This window comes from Capra hircus, chromosome 5 (genome assembly GCF_001704415.2).
Source record: "Capra hircus breed San Clemente chromosome 5, ASM170441v1, whole genome shotgun sequence".
Lineage (NCBI taxonomy): Eukaryota > Metazoa > Chordata > Mammalia > Artiodactyla > Bovidae > Capra > Capra hircus.
Genome location: NC_030812.1, coordinates 14563168 through 14581481, shown reverse-complemented (window position 1 = coordinate 14581481; position 18314 = coordinate 14563168). Strand labels below are relative to the sequence as shown.

Here is an 18314-nt window from a genome sequence, read left to right as displayed (position 1 = left end):
TCATTTAAAAAAAATTTTTAAATATAACTCAAAACATGAAAGATTCCCCACAGATGAGTTTTATCAGCTTTAATGATCACTGTGGCAACATTCATTTAAGAAAAGTTTCTTTCATTTTTTCTCAACATTACTTATAGAAACAAAATCTTATGGGAAATTTCAGGCAAAAGAAAGCATGAAATACAACGATGGTAACAAGCCTTAAAATTTAAACTGAAGTCCACCTAAATTAAAGTGAGTTATAAAAGATAAAGATTCATGTAACTTTAAGGAAAAAACATAAAACTTTATTCAGAATTAAAAAGTATAATAAAATCTCTTTTCCCATTAAAATAAATCTGTCTTTAAAATAACCAATCTAAAGTTAATTTAAAGAGCTTAAAGCAATTATTTTGTGCATTCAAGACATGCAAAATAATCCAGATCAAAAAAGTAATCGTTAAATTACTATGAAGTTTATATGACCATGTATACCCAACATAGTAGCTCATTTTTCGCTACATTTGACCAGAAAATAATCTGTACCTCAATATGTAACCTATCTTAAGGATATAATTTTGAATTATATTTGAAATTAATATTTCAGTTATGATTAACAATTAGAAACTTTTATTTCCATAATCACAGCAACAACATGCTTAAGCAAAGTGTTAACTTCATTATTTTCTATTTATAGAATTAAATTTTAAACTTTTACTTTGAAAAAGTATAGTTCACATTATGTTTCTATTTCAACAATTAACTAGTTCAACTAGAATGAAAAATATTTAGCAACAGATGATTTCAAATGAACTGCCTTGAAGAGAATAACAGAGTTACTATTTTGATTCACTGAATGCAAATAAGATCAAATAAAACTGTACAATATTTTCTAATAAAAAGTAATTAGAACTTATATCACATATTAACTAGTATAATAATTATAGCTTAGTTAGAATTAGGAACAAATTAAACTCGAAATACAAGTGTAGAATCTGTGGTATTCCTTCCAAATTTATTTCATCTCTTTAAGAAATATTATAGTATGGAATAGTGACTTATTAACTTATAAACACAAATCTATCTTTGTGCCCCTTCATAAGAGTTCTTGGCATCAATATATCATTGAAAGACAAAATCTGTGCTTTTCACTTAGCTCAACCAGAATCTCCATAAGCAGTTCCTGAAGATGAAAAACAGACTCCAACTGGTTCAGAAAATCTACTTTCTCCTGTATACTCTCCTCACACTCCATAAATACAGCATTTCATGGTACCCAACAGACAGCAAAGATGTCTTTTACCTTGTTTGCTCAAGTGTACTACACAGAGATACCTCAGGTACATCAATTAATACTATGGCAGTTTTCACATAAATCTTGCAGATATCCTATCCCAGGAAATTCACTGACTACAAAAAATCCCATACAGAACTGCTGGCAATGAAAATGGAGTGAATGGAAGTTCAAGCATTTCTTCTTACAAACAACCTTTTTCTTTCTCTCAAACTTGCTTTAGTGCTTGCCAATAAAGTAACATACATTATCAGTGCACTTGCTTTCATTCCAACAACAACAAAATTATTTCTGTATGCATTTTAAATTAAAATTTTAATATAAAAGTTGTATCAAAAGTATCAGGATTTCCATATGGGAGAAGTCATGAATGGTCCCAAAGTAGGCAGCATGGACATATAGGCAAATAAACATATTAAAGAGCAATATACATTACATTTTAAAAATTGTGCCTTGAAATGTTTGCAAAACAAAAGCTTGCCTTGTGAAAACAACTATATGTTTCCCTTATTAAACAAAAAAAGGGGGAGTTGATGGTGACAGATTAGATTTAATTCTCCCCAAATCTCTGCCAGAAACTCATAAAGTGCAGCAAAGAAATCAAAATACTCACAACCTATCCTTCCATTGCAAATGGGAGACAAAGAAGTCACAAGTTACATTTTTTTCTAAGTAGGGTAATAAGTATCTGAGATCAACATTACCCAGGCTGAATTCACACTTTTACACACTTTTTCAGAAACTGGAAGGATAAGTAAGAAATAAAGGTGTCCCGGGGTGGAAGAACCCATTTATTACCAGAAAAGCCTCCCTTGAGAAAGAGAGAGATTCATCCTGAGTGTGATCAGTACCGAAACAAAGCATATGAATTAAATTAATAAATCCAAACAGCCATGGTCTGTATGAGAGAAAAACATTTAAGCTTGGATCAGTAAATAAAACCCCAATCCGCGCTGAATACAAGTACATACCTAAAACAAAGTGACTCAGAAAGGTTAAAGCTTTTTTTTTTTTTTTTTTTTTAGATTAGGCAAATACAAACAAAATGAAACCTATCAGACAAGGTAGAATTCAGTCACAAAAGTATTAGAGAGACAAAGAAGGGAACTTATCATTTTCAAGGCTAAAATCCACAATAAAGATAACACAGTTATGAGTGTCTTGTGTAACTGCATGGGGCAACATTCATCAAGCAGAAACCAAAGGATGTAAAGAAATAGGCTGATTAAGAATACGTTTAGGGCTTTCCTGGGGGCTCAGTGACAGAATCCGCCTGACAGTGAAGGAGGTGTGGGTTCCATCCTTGATCCACCTGGAAGTTCCCACACGTCAAGGAGCAACTAAGCCCATGCACCACAACTACTGAGCCTGTGCTCCAGAGCCCAGGAGCCGCGGCTCCAGAAGCCCGCACAACACCGCTAAGGAGCAGCCCCTGCTCGTTGCATCTAGCGAAAGCCCATGCACAGCAACGATGACCCAGTGCAGACAAAAATAAATAAATTTAAAAAAAATTTTTTTAAGATACGTTTAAACTAGCTCAACTCCTTCAGTCCAAGGTGAATCAAGTAGACACAGAAAACCAAAGATAAAAGATCACTCATGTAGAGCTAAAAGATGAAAATATAGACTCTATATTCCAACAACAAAAATCCCTTCTTTTCAAGTACACATGAAACATTCCGGAAATTAACCACATGCTAGAAAACCACAAGATTCAAAAAGCAAATATAGCACAAAAATAATTCTCTGACTATAATGCAATAAAACTAGAAAAAAATGACAACAAAAATGGCCTTTCCATATGGAAATTTAAATTTTTAGGTAAAAGATAAAGCACTTCGTCAAATTATAGAACAAATGAAAATATCCTTATATCAGGAATTGCAAAATAAATACTGCTCTGAGGAAAATTTATAGACTTAAGTACTTATGTCAACAAGAGTAAAAAATGAAAAAGAATAATTGAACTGTATATTTAACTTAAAAATTGAAAAGAAAAACATAATAAACAGAAGAAAAACAAATAAAACCCCCACCAAAACCCCAGTATTAACATGAATTAACAGGAGGAGGGCAAAATGGTACAACCTATAACCCATATAAAGTGTATCTGGCACTGTGTCCCTAGATTAAAGATACCCTTTGTCCCCAAAAGTATATGCATCAGGAAATTAACCTAAAGATATATTTGATAAAGTATGAAATGACATAGGTATCAGGTTAATCACTGTAGCAGTGTGGAAGATTATAAACCATGCACTGTCCGTCAACCAGGGATGAGTGGAACAGACTGTGATCAATGCACACAATCGAAGACTATCAAACCATGGCAAAAGAATGCTATGAAATAATTCCATACATGTTATTAAAGGAAAAGAGCAAGATAAAGAATAGTACTTAAAATATTCCATATTTTGTGAAAGAAAGGATTAGCATATATACACATTTCTTATATATATGTCTATGTATGTATATTTATAAACACATATTATATATGTGATACACATGTATTATTATACATATACACCTATATATAAAAGCAGATGGGAGAGGGGTGGTCCTAAGATGGCAGAGGAATAGGATGGGGAGACCACTTTCTCCCTCACAAATTCATCCAAAGAACATTTCAGCGCTGAGTAAATTCTACAAAACAACTTCTGAATGCTGGCAGAGGACATCAGGCACCCAGAAAAGCAGATCATTGTCTTCAAAAACAGGTAGGAAAAATATAAATGACGAAAAAAGAGACAAAGGAGGTAAGGAGGGAGCTCCATCCCGCAAAGGGAGTCCCATCCTGGGAAGGGAGTCTTAAAAAGAGACGTTTCCAAACACCAGGAAACACTCTCACTGCCGAGTCCGTGGCGAGCCTTGGAAGCACAGAGGGCAACATAACAGGGAAGAAAAATAAATAAATAATTAAAACCAACAGATTACGAGCCCAGCGGTAACTCCCCCAGAGGAGAAGCAGCACAGATGCCTGCATCTGCCACTACCAAGTGGGGGCTGGGCAGGGAGGCGCGGGCTGCAGTGCTTTTTAAGAATCGGGCCGGAATGCCCCAAGTGTAACCAGAGCGAACTAACTTGGGCTAGCATACCAGACGCTGGGATGGCTACCACGTGAAAAGCTCTAACATAAGACACCACCAGGACCACGCACAGAACAAAGGACAGAACAGAGATAGCTGGCTGCAGACCATCCCCCTCCGGTGACAGGCAGCCAGAGCCGTAAGGGCTGGAAGAGGGCAATCGCAGCCGCGGAGAGACATTACTTACGAAACTGCAAGCAGCCTTCTTTGCTAAGACTTCTTGGGGTCCTGGACAGTCACCATCCACCTGACAAGGGGCGCCAGAGGTACACCCAGAAAACTGAGGAGCAGAGACGGGAAAGGCGACAAGTCACAGTGACTGCGCTCGCCAAACACCTGAGCTACTTGGTCCTGGGAAGGACACAAAATGCAGGCCCAACCGAATCTGCCCCTCTGAGGGCTACGTGAGAGCTGAGCCTGAGCGGCTTGGACCTGGGAGGTGCATGCAGCCTAGGGCTGGCCTCAGATGGTTCCCGGTGGAACATCGTAGAGCCTGAGCGGTGTGCGCCATGGGCAGGGGCATGCCCAGCGTGCTGAGACACTGCGAGCACACGCCAGTGTTACTTGTTGGTAGCATCCCTCCCTCCCCACAGCGCGACTGAACAAGTGAGCCTAAAAAAAAATAATAATAATAAAGTGTCCACCACAGACCCCCTTGTGTCAGTGCGGAAATCAGACAATGAAGAGACCAGCAAACAGAAGAAGCTAAAAAGAGGGAACTGCCTTGGAATTGACCCCACACTGCCCACAACACCAGAGAAAGTCCCAGATATATCTTTACTATTTTTATGACCATTCTCTCTTTTTTGTTGTTGTTGTTGATGCTGTTGTTTGTTTTTTCTTCTTTTTTTTAAACGTTTTAAAAATTTTAAGTCCTCTATTTCTCCTTTAATTTTTATTTTTATAACCTACTATTACTTTTCAAAAAAAAAAAAAGACCCTATTTTTAAAGCAAACACTATATATATATTTTTGTGGTTGTTGTTGTTTTTTAATAGTTCTCATGACTTTGTTTTTTTTCTTCTTCTTCTTTTCTTTAATATTGTATTTTTGAAAATCCAACCTCTACTCTAGATTTTTAATCTTTGCTTTTTGGTATTTGTTGTCAATTTTGTACATTTAAAAACCCAATCTTCAGTACCCAATTTTACCTAAGAGCGAGATTATTGGCTTGACCACTCTCTCCTCCTTTGGACCCTCCTTTTTCTCCACCAGGTGGCCTCTGTCTCCTCCCTCCCCCTTCTCTTCTCTACCCAACTCTGTGAATCTCTGTGTGATCCAGAGGATGGAAAACACTTAGGGAACTGATTACTGGCTGGATCTGTCTCTCTCCTTTTCATTTCCCTCTTTTACCCTCCTGGCCACCTCTGTCTACTTCCTCCCTCTCCTCTTCCCTGTATAACTCCATGAACATCTCTGAGCGGTCCAGACTGTGGAGCGCACATAAGGAAGTGATTACTGGATAGCTTGCTCTCTCCTCTTTTGATCCCACCTCATCTCATTCCAGTCACATCTAACTACCCCCTCCCTCTTCTCTTCTCCAGGTAACTCAGTGAACCTCTCTGGGTGTCCCTCAGTGTGGAGAAACTTTTCATCTTTAACTTAGATGTTTTATCATCGGTGCTGTATAGATGGAGAAGTTTTGAGGCTACTGTAAAAATAAAACTGAAAACCAGAAACAGGAGGCTTAAGTCCAAATCCTGAAAACATCAGAGAGCTCCTGAATCCAGGGAACATTAATCGATAGGAGCTCATCAAATGCCTCCATACCTACACTGAAACCAAGCACTGGAACACACCCCTGAGCTTCAATATACAGGTAGCTCAAAGTTACTCCCAAACCATAGACATCCCATAACTCATTACTGGACACTTCATTGTACTCCAGAAAGAAGAAATCCAGCTCCACCCACCAGAACTTCGACACAAGCTTCCCTAACCAAGAAACCTTGACAAGCCACTGATACAACCCCACCCACGGTGAGGAAACTCCATAATAAAGAGAACTCCACAAATTCCCAGAATACAGAAAGGCCACCCCAAACGCAGCAATATAACCAAGATGAAGAGAGAGAGGAATACCCAGCAGGTACAGGAACATGCCCACCAAACCAAACAAAAGAAAAGAGATAGGAAATCTACCTGACAAAGAATTCTAAATAATGATAGTGAAAATGATCCAAAATCTTGAAATCAAAATGGAATCACAAATAAATAGCCTGGAGACAAGGATTGAGAAGATGCAAAAAAGGTTTAACAAGGACCTAGAAGAAATAAAAAAGAGTCAATATATAATGAATAATGCAATAAATGAGATCAGACACACTCTGGAGGCAACAAATAGTAGAATAATGGAGGCAGAAGATAGGATTAGTGAAATAGAAGATAGAATGGTAGAAATAAATGAATCAGTGAGGAAAAAAGAAAAACGAATTAAAAGAAATGAGGACAATCTCAGAGACCTCCAGGACAATATGAAACGCTCCAACATTCGAATTATAGGAGTCCCAGAAGAAGATGACAAAAAGAAAGACCATGAGAAAATACTTGAGGAGATAATAGTTGAAAACTTCCCTAAAATGGGGAAGGAAATAATCACCCAAGTCCAAGAAACCCAGAGAGTTCCAAACAGGATAAACCCAAGGTGAAACACCCCAAGACACATATTAATCAAATTAACAAAGATCAAACACAAAGAACAAATATTAAAAGCAGCAAGGGAAAAACAACAAATAACACACAAGGGGATTCCCATAAGGATAACAGCTGCTCTTTCAATAGAAACTCTTCAGGCCAGGAGGGAATGGCAAGACATACTTAAAGTGATGAAAGACAATAACCTACAGCCCAGAATACTGTACCCAGCAAGGATCTCATTCAAATATGAAGGAGAAATCAAAAGCTTTCCAGACAAGCAAAAGCTGAGAGAATTCAGCACCACCAAACCAGCTCTCCAACAAATGCTAAAGCATATTCTCTAGACAGGAAACCACACAAAGGGCATATAAACCGGAACTCAAAACAATAAAGTAAATGGCAACGGGATCATACTTATCAATAATTACCTTAAATGTAAATGGGTTGAATGCCCCAACCAAAAGGCAAAGACTGGCTGAATGGATACAAAAACAAGACCCCTATATATGCTGCCTACAAGAGACATGCCTCAAAACAAGGGACACATACAGACTGAAAGTGAAGGGCTGGAAAAAGATATTCCACGCAAATAGAGACCAAAGAAAGCAGGAGTAGCAATACTCATATCCGATAAAATAGAAAAGGCTGTGAAAAGAGACAAAGAAGGCCACTACATAATGATCAAAGGATCAATCCAAGAGGAAGATATAACAATTATAAATATATATGCACCCAACATAGGAGCACCACAATATGTAAGACAAATGCTAACAAGTATGAAAGGGGAAATTAACAATAACACAATAACAGTGGGCGACTTTAATACCCCACTCACAACTATGGACAGATCAACTAAACAGAAAATTAACAAAGAAACGCAAACTTTAAATGATACAATAGACCACTTAGACCTAATTGATGTCTATAGGACATTTCACCCCAAAACAATGAATTTCACCTTTTTCTCAAGTGCTCACGGAACCTTCTCCAGGATAGATCACATCCTGAGCCATAAATCTAACCTTGATAAATTCAAAAAAGTTGAAATCATTCCAAGCATCTTTTCTGACCATAATGCATTAAGATTAGATCTCAATTACAGGAGAAAAACTATTAAAAATTCCAACATATGGAGGCTGAACAACATGCTTCTGAATAACCAAAAAATCACAGAAGAAATCAAAAAAGAAATCAAAATATGCACAGAAATGAATGAAAGTGAAAACACAACAACCAAAACCTGTGGGACACTATAAAAGCAGTGCTAAGAGGAAAGTTCAAAGCAATACAGGCATACCTCAAGAAACAAGAAAAAAGTCAAACAAATAACCTAACTACACCTAAAGCAACTAGAAAAGGAAGAAATGGAGAACCCCAGAGTTAGTAGATGGAAAGAAATCTAAAAAATTAGGGCAGAAATAAATGCAAAAGAAACAAAAGAGACCATAGCAAAACTCAACAAAGCCAAAAGCTGGTTCTTGGAAAGGATAAATAAAATTTACAAACCATTAGCCAGACTCATCAATAAATAAAGGGAGAAAAATCAAATCAATAAAATTAGAAATGAAAATGGAGAGATCACAACAGACAACACACAAATACAAAGGATCATAAGAGACTACTATCAGCAATTATAAGCCAATAAAATGGACAACATGGAAGAAATGGACAAATTCTTAGAAAAGTACAACTTTCCAAAACTGAACCAGGAAGAAATAGAAAATCTTAACAGACCCATCACAAGCACAGAAATTGAAACTGTAATCAGAAATCTTCTAGCAAACAAAAGCCCAGGTCCAGACGGCTTCACAGCTGAATTCTACCAAAAATTTAGAGAAGTGCTAACACCTATCCTGCTTGAACTCTTTCAGAAAATTGCAGAGGAAGGTAAATTTCCAAACTCATTCTATGAAGGCCACCATCACCCTAATACCAAAACCTGACAAAGATGCCACAAAAAAAGAAAACTACAGGTCAATATCACTGATGAACATAGATGCAAAAATCCTTAACAAAATTCTAGCAATCAGAATCCAGCAACTCATTAAAAAGAGCATACACCATGACCAAGTGGGCTTAATCCCAGGGATGCAAGGATTCTTCAATATCCGCAAATCAATCAATGTAATTCACCACATTAACAAACTGAAAAATAAAAGCCATATGATTATCTCAATAGATGCAGAGAAGGCCTTTGACAAAATTCAACATCCATTTATGATAAAAACTCTCCAGAAAGCAGGAATAGAAGGAACATACCTCAACATAATAAAAGCTATATATGACAAACCCACAGCAAACATTATCCTCAATGGTGAAAAATTGAAAGCATTTCCCCTAAAGTCAGGAACAAGACAAGGGTGCCCACTTTCACCACTACTATTCAACATAGTTCTGGAAGTTTTGGCCACAGCAATCAGAGCAGAAAATGAAATAAATGGAATCCAAATTGGAAAAGAAGAAGCAAAACTCTCGCTGTTTGCAGATGACATGATCCTCTACATAGAAAATCCTAAAGACTCCACCAGAAAATTACTAGAGCTAATCAATGAATATAGTAAAGTTGCAGGATAGAAAATCAACACACAGACATCCCTTGCATTCCTATACACTAATAATGAGAAAGTAGAAAAAGAAATTAAGGAAATAATTCCATTCACCATTGCAACAAAAAGAATAAAATACTTTGGAATATATCTACCTAAAGAAACTAAAGACCTATATATAGAAAACTATAAAACACTGGTGAAAGAAATCAAAGAGGGCACTAATAGATTATATACCATGTTCATGGATTGGAAGAATCAATATAGTAAAAATGTATATATTACCCAAAGCAATCTATAGTTTCAATGCAATCCCTATCAAGCTATCAACAGTATTTTTCACAAAGCTAGAACAAATAATTTCACAATTTGTATGGAAATACAAAAAAACTCAAATAGCCAAGCAATCTTGAGAAAGAAGAATGGAACTGGAGGAATCAATCTGTCTGACTTCAGGATCTACTACAAAGCCAGTCATCAGGACAGTATGGTACTGGCACAAAGACAGAAATATAGATCAATGGAACAAAATAGAAAGCCCAGAGATAAATCCACACACCTATGGACACCTTATCTTTGACAAAGGAGGCAAGAATATACGATGGATTAAAGACAATCTCTTTAACAAGTGGTGCTGGGAAAACTGGTCAACCACTTGTAAAAGAATGAAACTAGAACACCTTCTAACACCATACACAAAAATAAACTCAAAATGGATTAAAGATCTAAATGTAAGACCAGAAACTATATAACTCCTAGAGAACATAGGCAAAACACCCTCCGACATAAATCACAGCAGGATCCTCTATGATCCACCTCCCAGAATTCTGGAAATAAAAGCAAAAATAAACAAATGGGATCTAATTAAAATTAAAAGCTTCTGCACAACAAAGGAAAATATAAGCAAGGTGAAAAGACAGCCTTCTGAATGGGAGAAAATAATAGCAAATGAAGCAACTGACAAACAACTAATCTCAAAAATATACAAGCAACTTATGTAGCTCAATTCCAGAAAAATAAATGACCCAATCAAAAAATGGGCCAAAGAACTAAATAGACATTTCTCCAAAGAGGACATACGGATGGCTAACAAACACAGGAAAAGATGCTCAACATCACTCATTATCAGAGAAATGCAAATCAAAACCACAATGAGGTACCACTTCACACCAGTCAGAATGGCTGCGATCCAAAAGTCTACAAGCAATAAATGCTGGAGAGGGTGTGGAGAAAAGGGAACCCTCCTACACTGTTGGTGGGAATGAAAACTAGTGCAGCCACTATGGAGAACAGTGTGGAGATTCCTTAAAAAATTGCAAATAGAACTGCCTTATGACGCAGCAATCCCACTGCTGAGCATACACATTGAGGAAACCAGAATTGAAAGAGACACATGTACCCCAATGTTCATCGCAGCACTGTTTGTAATAGCCAGGACATGGAAACAACCTAGATGTCCATCAGCAGATGAATAGATAGAAAGCTGTGGTACATATACACAATGGAGTATTACTCAGTCATTAAAAAGAATACATTTGAATCAGTTCTAATGAGGTGGATGAAACTGGAGCCTATTATACAGAGTGAAGTAAGCCAGAAAGAAAAACACCAATACAGTATACTAACACATATATATGGAATTTAGAAAGATGGTAATGATAACCCTGTATGTGAGACAGCAAAAGAGACACAGATGTATAGAACGGACTTTTGGACTCTGTGGGAGAGGGAGGGGGTGGATGATTTGGGAGAATGGCACTGAAACATGTATACTATCATGTAAGAAATGAATCACCAGTCTATGTTCAATACAGGATACAGGATGCTTGGGACTGGTGCACAGGGATGATCCAGAGAGATGATATGGGGTGGGAGGTGGGAGGGGGGTTCAGCATTGGGAACTCATGTACACCCATGGCAGATTCATGTCACTGTATGGCAAAACCAATACAGTATTGTAAAGCAAAATAAAGTAAAAATAAAAATTAAAGAAAAAAAAAGCAGATGGGAGAACAGAGTGAAAAGAACAAGCATGAAAACACAACCTCTTTGAGTTTTTAAGTGTAGTTTGACTTTAGAAACATATATCTGTTTTACATCTCAAAAGTAAAATTGAATTAAATGGGAAAAGTGAAGCAATTATATTTCAAATTCATAACATAATCACAAGGATAAAATACTTCAAGTAAGCATACTACTTTGGGAAACAAAGTACAAGGGCCAAAAAAATGCCAAAAAAAAAATCTCAAAATCAAGGTAGCAGCTTTCCTTTAAATACTTCTGAAGGTTTCTAATGTTGGCACTGCTGTTTCAAAGCTATTTTATATATATTATAATATATAGCAAATAGTTATGTTAGTGTTGGTATCAACCAAGGACTACAGTGGAACAGAAAAGGAACACAACTATAAAGTTCAAAAACTAAATTTGAATTGGAGATATCAATATTTTCTGTCTTTACTCAAATTCACAGGACAGGACAATTTGAACCTCAAACAGTACAATAAGAACAGAAACTGAAATATTCTGTACTATAAAATTATATGAGTTCATAAGAATACTATGAAAGAGAGAAAGCAGGGAGAGAGAGAAAATAAGTGCCAAAACAATGCAAAAAAAATAAAAAAAAATTCACTTGGAAACATGGAAAGTAAAAAGGACTAATAAGACTTTATTGTATAGTTTGTTAATATAAAGATAGGCATATCCCTATCTTTCCTCTACAAATGATTCCAAGGTAACCAAATAGTTATTAAATAAATTATTCCAGCTTTAAAAATGTGGAAGGAAAGCTCAACTTAGAAAACTCACTTTTGTATTCCCCGCTGCATTAATAATTGATTCAGGCCACAAAAATCAATAAATGAGAGCATTAGATACAAGCTTGTTGGGTGGGGAACCTTATAATGGAGCATTCAGGCTATTACTAGCATGCCCAATATGTAACTGTAGCATCATTAAAAGCAAATAAACATTGTATGACTTCTGATGTAAGGCATTATGAAGCAAAAGTAGAAAATTCCTGCCAAAAATGACTAAATTTTAATTAAATCAAGCCTGTTAACTAGCTCTCATTAACAGGAAATGAAACATTTACAAGCATAATGAAACAATTTTAATACACTAAAAGGAAGTAAATGGATAAATGGCATATTAATAAAGGTTTAGGGAAATTGCCCAAACTGTATAGGGCAATTAGTAAAGGTTTGCAAAAGGTCAACAGTAGGGAGAAAGAAAAGTGAAAGGAGTGCAAGAGATTAAAGAGAACTCCAGTCACCCATGTGAATGCTATATGTGGTCATCGGGTTATGAGTCAAACAAATCCTGATAATATTAAGAAAATAAGGAAACTTGCATAATGGATTATTACTTGAAAGAGGAATCATTATTAATTTTATTAGGTGACACAATGCATTGTAGTTAAGTAGGAAGGGACTGTATTATTCTAAAAAATCTCCTAGGGTATGAAAGGATAAAACTTTCTGATTTGGGGATTTGTTTTAAAAAAGAAGAAAACAAATAGTAATGATGTAACAAATGTTGAATATGGTACATGGAATCTCCATGTATTTATTTTGTAAATATTTGAAATTTTCAACAAGAAAGAAAAATGAAAGAAAAAAAATATAAGCAAACAAATAAAATTAGTATTTAGAAGGCTTAAGTAGAACCAGGCCTAAACACAGAAAGTAGGCTTACTTCTAATTTTTCATTTACTCCAATTTCATTCCCTGACAATTCAGTCCATATAACATTTCCTAACAAATGTAGGTTAGAGAAGGTGGAAAGAATGTACCTTTTAGGGGTACAATATTTTAAGCCATTATTAGCATACCAAAGTAATATTTTTATCTAGTTCAGAATTTTTTAAAAATCTTGATTATTGATTAACCATTATTTAAGGCTAGGTTATATTCAACCATTATATTACTCAATACGCCAACAAATCTGGAAAACTCAGCAATGGCAACAAGTCTGGAAAAGGTCAGTTTTCATTCCAGTCTCAAAGAAGGACAACGTCAAAGAACGTTCAGACACAACCGCACTCATTTCACATGTTAGCAAGGTAATGTTCAAAATCCTTCAAGTTAGGCCTCCACAGAGTGTGAACCGAGAATTTCCAGATGTACAAGCTGTATTTAGAAAAAGCAAAGGAATCACAGATCAAACTGCCAACATCCACTGGATTATAGAAAAAGCAATATTGCTCCAGAAAAACATCTGCTTCTGCTTGACCATAGTAAAGACTTTGACTGTGTGGATCACAACAAACTGTGGAAAATTCTTAAAGAGATGGGAATACCAGACCACCTGACCTTCCTGTGAAACCTGCACACAAGTCAAGAATCAATAGTTGGAACTGGACATGGAAAAATGGACTGGTTCCAAATTGGGAAAGGAGTACATCAAGGTGATATATTGTCACCTTGCTTATTTAACTTATATGCAGAGTGAAAGTGAAAAACGCTCAGTCGAGACTGACTCTGTGACTCCATGGACTATATACACTCCATGCAATTCTCCAGGTCAGAATACTGAGTGGGTAGTCTTTCCCTTCTCCAGGGGATCTTCCCAGCCCAAGTATTAAACTCAGGTATCCCTCACTGCAGGCGAATTCTAAGCTAAGCCACAAGGGAAACCCAATAAAACTAGAGTGGGTAGCCTTTCCCTTCTCCAGGGGATCTTCCCAACCCAAGTATTAAACTCAGGTCTCCCTCACTGCAGGCAGATTCTGAGCTAAGCCACAAGGGAAGCCCAACAAAACTGGAGTGTGTAGCCTATCCCTTCTCCAGTGGATCTTCCCAACCCAGGTATTGAACTGGGGTCTCCTGCATTGCAGGCAGATTCTTTACCAACTCAGCTATCAGGGAAGCCTATATGCAGAGTACATCATATGAAATGCCAGGTTGAATGAAGCACAAGCTATAATCAACATTGCCAGGAAAAATATCAATAATCTTAGATATGCAGATGACCCTACCATTATGGCAGAAAATGAAGAGGAACTAAAAAGCCTCTTGATGAAGGTGAAACGGGAGAGTGAAAAAGCTGACTTGAAACTTAACATTCAAAAAACTAAGATAATGCCATCCAGTCCCGTCACTTAATGGCAAATAGATGGGGAAACAATGGAAACAGTAACAGACATTATTTTCTTGGGCTGCAAAATCACTGTGGATAGTGACTGCAGCCATGAAATTAAACAACGCTGGCTCCTTGGAAGAAAGCTATGATAAATCTACACAGTGTATTAAAAAGCAGAGACATTACTTTGCCAATGAAAAGATCCGTATGGCCAAAGCTATGTGTTTTTCCAGTAGTCATATACAGATGTGAGAATTGGACCAAAAAGAAGGCTGAATGCCAAAGAATTGATGCTTTCCAACTGCGGCACTGGAGAAGACTCTGGAGAGTCCCTTGGACTGCAAGGAGATCAAACTGGTCAATCCTAAAGGAGATCAACCCTGAATATTCATTGGAAGGACTGAAGCTGAAGCTCCAATACTCTGGTCGCTGATGTGAAGAGCCAACACATTGGAAAAGACCTGATGCTGGGAAAGACTCAGGGCAGGAAGAGAAGGGGGCAACAGATTACGAGATGGTTGGATGGCATCACCGACTCAACGGACATGAGTTTGAGCGAACTGCGGGAGATGGTGAAGCACAGGTAAGCCCAGTGGACTGTAGCCCATGGTGTCGCAAAGAGTCAGACACGACTGAGTGACTGAACAAAAAGCCCTTATCAAGTCCCTTGAGAATCTCAAAGCTACAACAATAGAAAATAAAACACAACAACAAAAACCCAGAGAATTTTAAGCCAAACATGGGTGAAAACCACGAGATTTTTATTTTAGACTTACCCCACTAAAAATGTATAGAAGTGAGTAGAAGCTGAATTTCAGGCGGCAGAAAAGGGAGGTTAAGTAGTAAGACATGAGAAGTGAGAGCAAGAACAGAACAGTCTTTCACAAGACTTGACAACAAGGGGAAAGAGAGATGAGGCAGTGGCAGAAATGATTGGCAACAGGAAAAATCTGACATGAGGAAGGCGATAAATGATGGAGGAATATACCAGAGGAGAATGTCAGGGACACTTACGGAAAACAGGAGGGCTGATCTTAAATAAGAAAAGGCACTTCCAGACAGCCAGCAAGAACCTACTGGATAGCACATGGAACTCTTCTCAGTGTTGTGTGGCGTCCTGGATGGGATGGGAGTTTGAGGGGAGAATGGATACATGTGTATGTGTATGGCTGGGTCCCTTCTCTTTTCACCTAAAACTGTCACAACATTGTTAATTGGCAAAATACCCCAATACAAAATTTAAAATTTTTTTTTTAATTTTAAACTTTATAAAAAATATCCCACATAGATCCCCAAATAAGAAAAACACCTAAAAATAAGACATTTTCATCACTGAATTTTATGGATTACAAAGAATAAGGGTGGAAACAGCTATTGATACAGAGGCATATAGATACTGGAAAAACACATAGCTTTGACTACACAGTAGTCAAAGTACTTTGTTGGCAAAGTAATGTCTCATAATGACAGATGGAGGGACAAAGATGATGAGGGAGATTCAAACAGATAAGTTCTTTCTTTTTATGTGGTGTTAGTAGCCTTATCTAAAGAAGGAAGGGCTTCTAGGTGGCTCAGTGGTAAATAATCTGCCTGCTATTGCAGGAGACATGAGTTCATGCAGGAGACATGAGTTCATGCAGGAGACATGCTTGGAAGATCCCCTGAAGAAGGAAATGGCAACCCACTCCAGTATTCTGGCCTGAGAAATCCTATGGACAGAGGAGCCTGGCAGGCTGCAGTAAGGGTCAGACATGATTTAGCAACTCAGCATGCATGCACAAAGAAGGAAAGGTTAGTACAAGTTATCTATGTAGGTAAAGAGAGAAATGTCATATCAAGAAACAGTAATGACAGTTGCTGAGAAGTATAGTCAGCATGAATGTGCTAAGTTATTTCACTGGTGCCCACCTCTGTGCGACCCTATGGACTGCAGCCTACCAGGCTCCTCTGTCCATAGAATCCCCCAGGCAAGAATACTGGAGTGGGCTGTGGTGCCCTCCTCCAGGGGATCTTCCTGACGCAGGATCGAACTTGAGTCTCTTGCATTTCCCGCTTTGGCAGGCAGATTCTTTACCACTAGCACCACCTGGGAAGCCCATAGTAAGCATAGGGTCTATAAAAATATGATGGCAACAAACAACGGTATATTATATATATAATAATATATATCAATATATTCCCCAGTAGAGTTCAGATCACTATTAGTTATAAGACAAGGAACGGGGAGGTAAATATACTAATTTCAGGAGCTACTAATGACCACCCATTTGCCAGTGGTGGGAGCATATTCCTTTTATATATATTAAAAATAGTTTCATTTCCTTAAAGTTTAAATAAGTATGGCTTGGTTAAAATTAGCAAATTAGAGATTGTGTCCTATTCTTAAAGGAGAATAAATGAAACAATATATAATCATGAAAAATAAATGTTGATATATTCAAATCCCATTGTTCTCACCAATTCGAGTGATTTTATTATATGAAAGTTCAAGACTTTGGATATTAGTGCAGCCATCCAAACCATGAAGAGAAGTCAACTGATTTTTATTAAGAAGAACGATGCAGAGATTTTCCAAATTTTCACAGTTGATAGTTTCAATATGGTTTTCCTAAAACAAAGAACAAATGTAATCAGTTTTATTTCAATGGCTTACTAATGAAACATTTAAAGCTTGCAGAAAAGAAAAAAGATGATATACTTGAATTTAAATGATTATCTGAGTCCCTAACTTTTAAGATAACTATGTAGAATGTTATACCATCTAAATGAAAATATTAGGCAATCAAATAAATAATTAACTGATTTAAACTTATTAATAATCTTTTTTTTTTCAGTTTTCTACCCCTTTATTATTTTTTAAATTTTATTTTTATTTTACTTTACAATACTGTATTGGTTCTGCCATACATTGACATGAATCCACCACGGGTGTATAATAATCTTTTCAAATAGAGAAAATATAGAGGATCAGTAACAAAACATTTCAAACTATCTGAACAAGAGTGAACGATTTGGTCACAGTTGCTAACAAACTTACTTTAAAGAAATCAAACACTGAAAAATTTGAAATCTACCCATTTCCCTTCCTCAGTTCCTTTTGTGATATCAATACCATGAATTAGGTATATATCTTATATGAAAATTAATACTTTTACTAAATATAGATATCTCTTCAATACAGAATATTGGTCTCAAGGTCAAGATCATATGTCAGGGATACAACAGCATTCTCTGTTTTAAGGCTTCAGAAAGATAAAGTGAAAGTCACTCAGTCGTGTCCGACTCTTCGCGACCCCATGGACTATACAATTCATGGAATTCTCCAGGCCAGAATACTGGAGTGGGTAGCCTTTCCCTTCTCCAGGGGATCTTCCCAACCCAAGTATCGAACTCAGGTATCCCTCACTGCAAGCAGATTCTAAGCTAAGCCACAAGGGAAACCCAACAAAACTGGAGTGGGTAGCCTTTCCCTTTGCCAGGGGATCTTCCCAACCTAGGTGTCGAACTCAGGTCTCCCTCACTGCAGGCAGATTCTGAGCTAAGCCACAAGGGAAGCCCAACAAAACTGGAGTGTGTAGCCTATCCCTTCTCCAGTGGATCTTCCCAAACCAGGAATCGAACCCAGGTCTCCTGCATTGCAGGTGGATTCTTTACCAGCTGAGCCACAAGGGAAACTCTCAGAAAGAT

General features: G+C 37.1%; 1 protein-coding gene across 1 annotated transcript in view; it reads right to left on the bottom strand.

Annotated features, from left to right (window-relative positions):
* LRRIQ1 (leucine rich repeats and IQ motif containing 1) overlaps positions 1-18314 on the bottom strand; it is a 211204-nt gene that overhangs the window by 160283 nt on the left and 32607 nt on the right. Inside the window, exon 10 of the mRNA XM_005679778.2 lies at positions 17085-17235. Coding sequence (XP_005679835.2) covers positions 17085-17235 — 151 coding nt within the window. The remainder of the gene's footprint in view (positions 1-17084; positions 17236-18314) is intronic.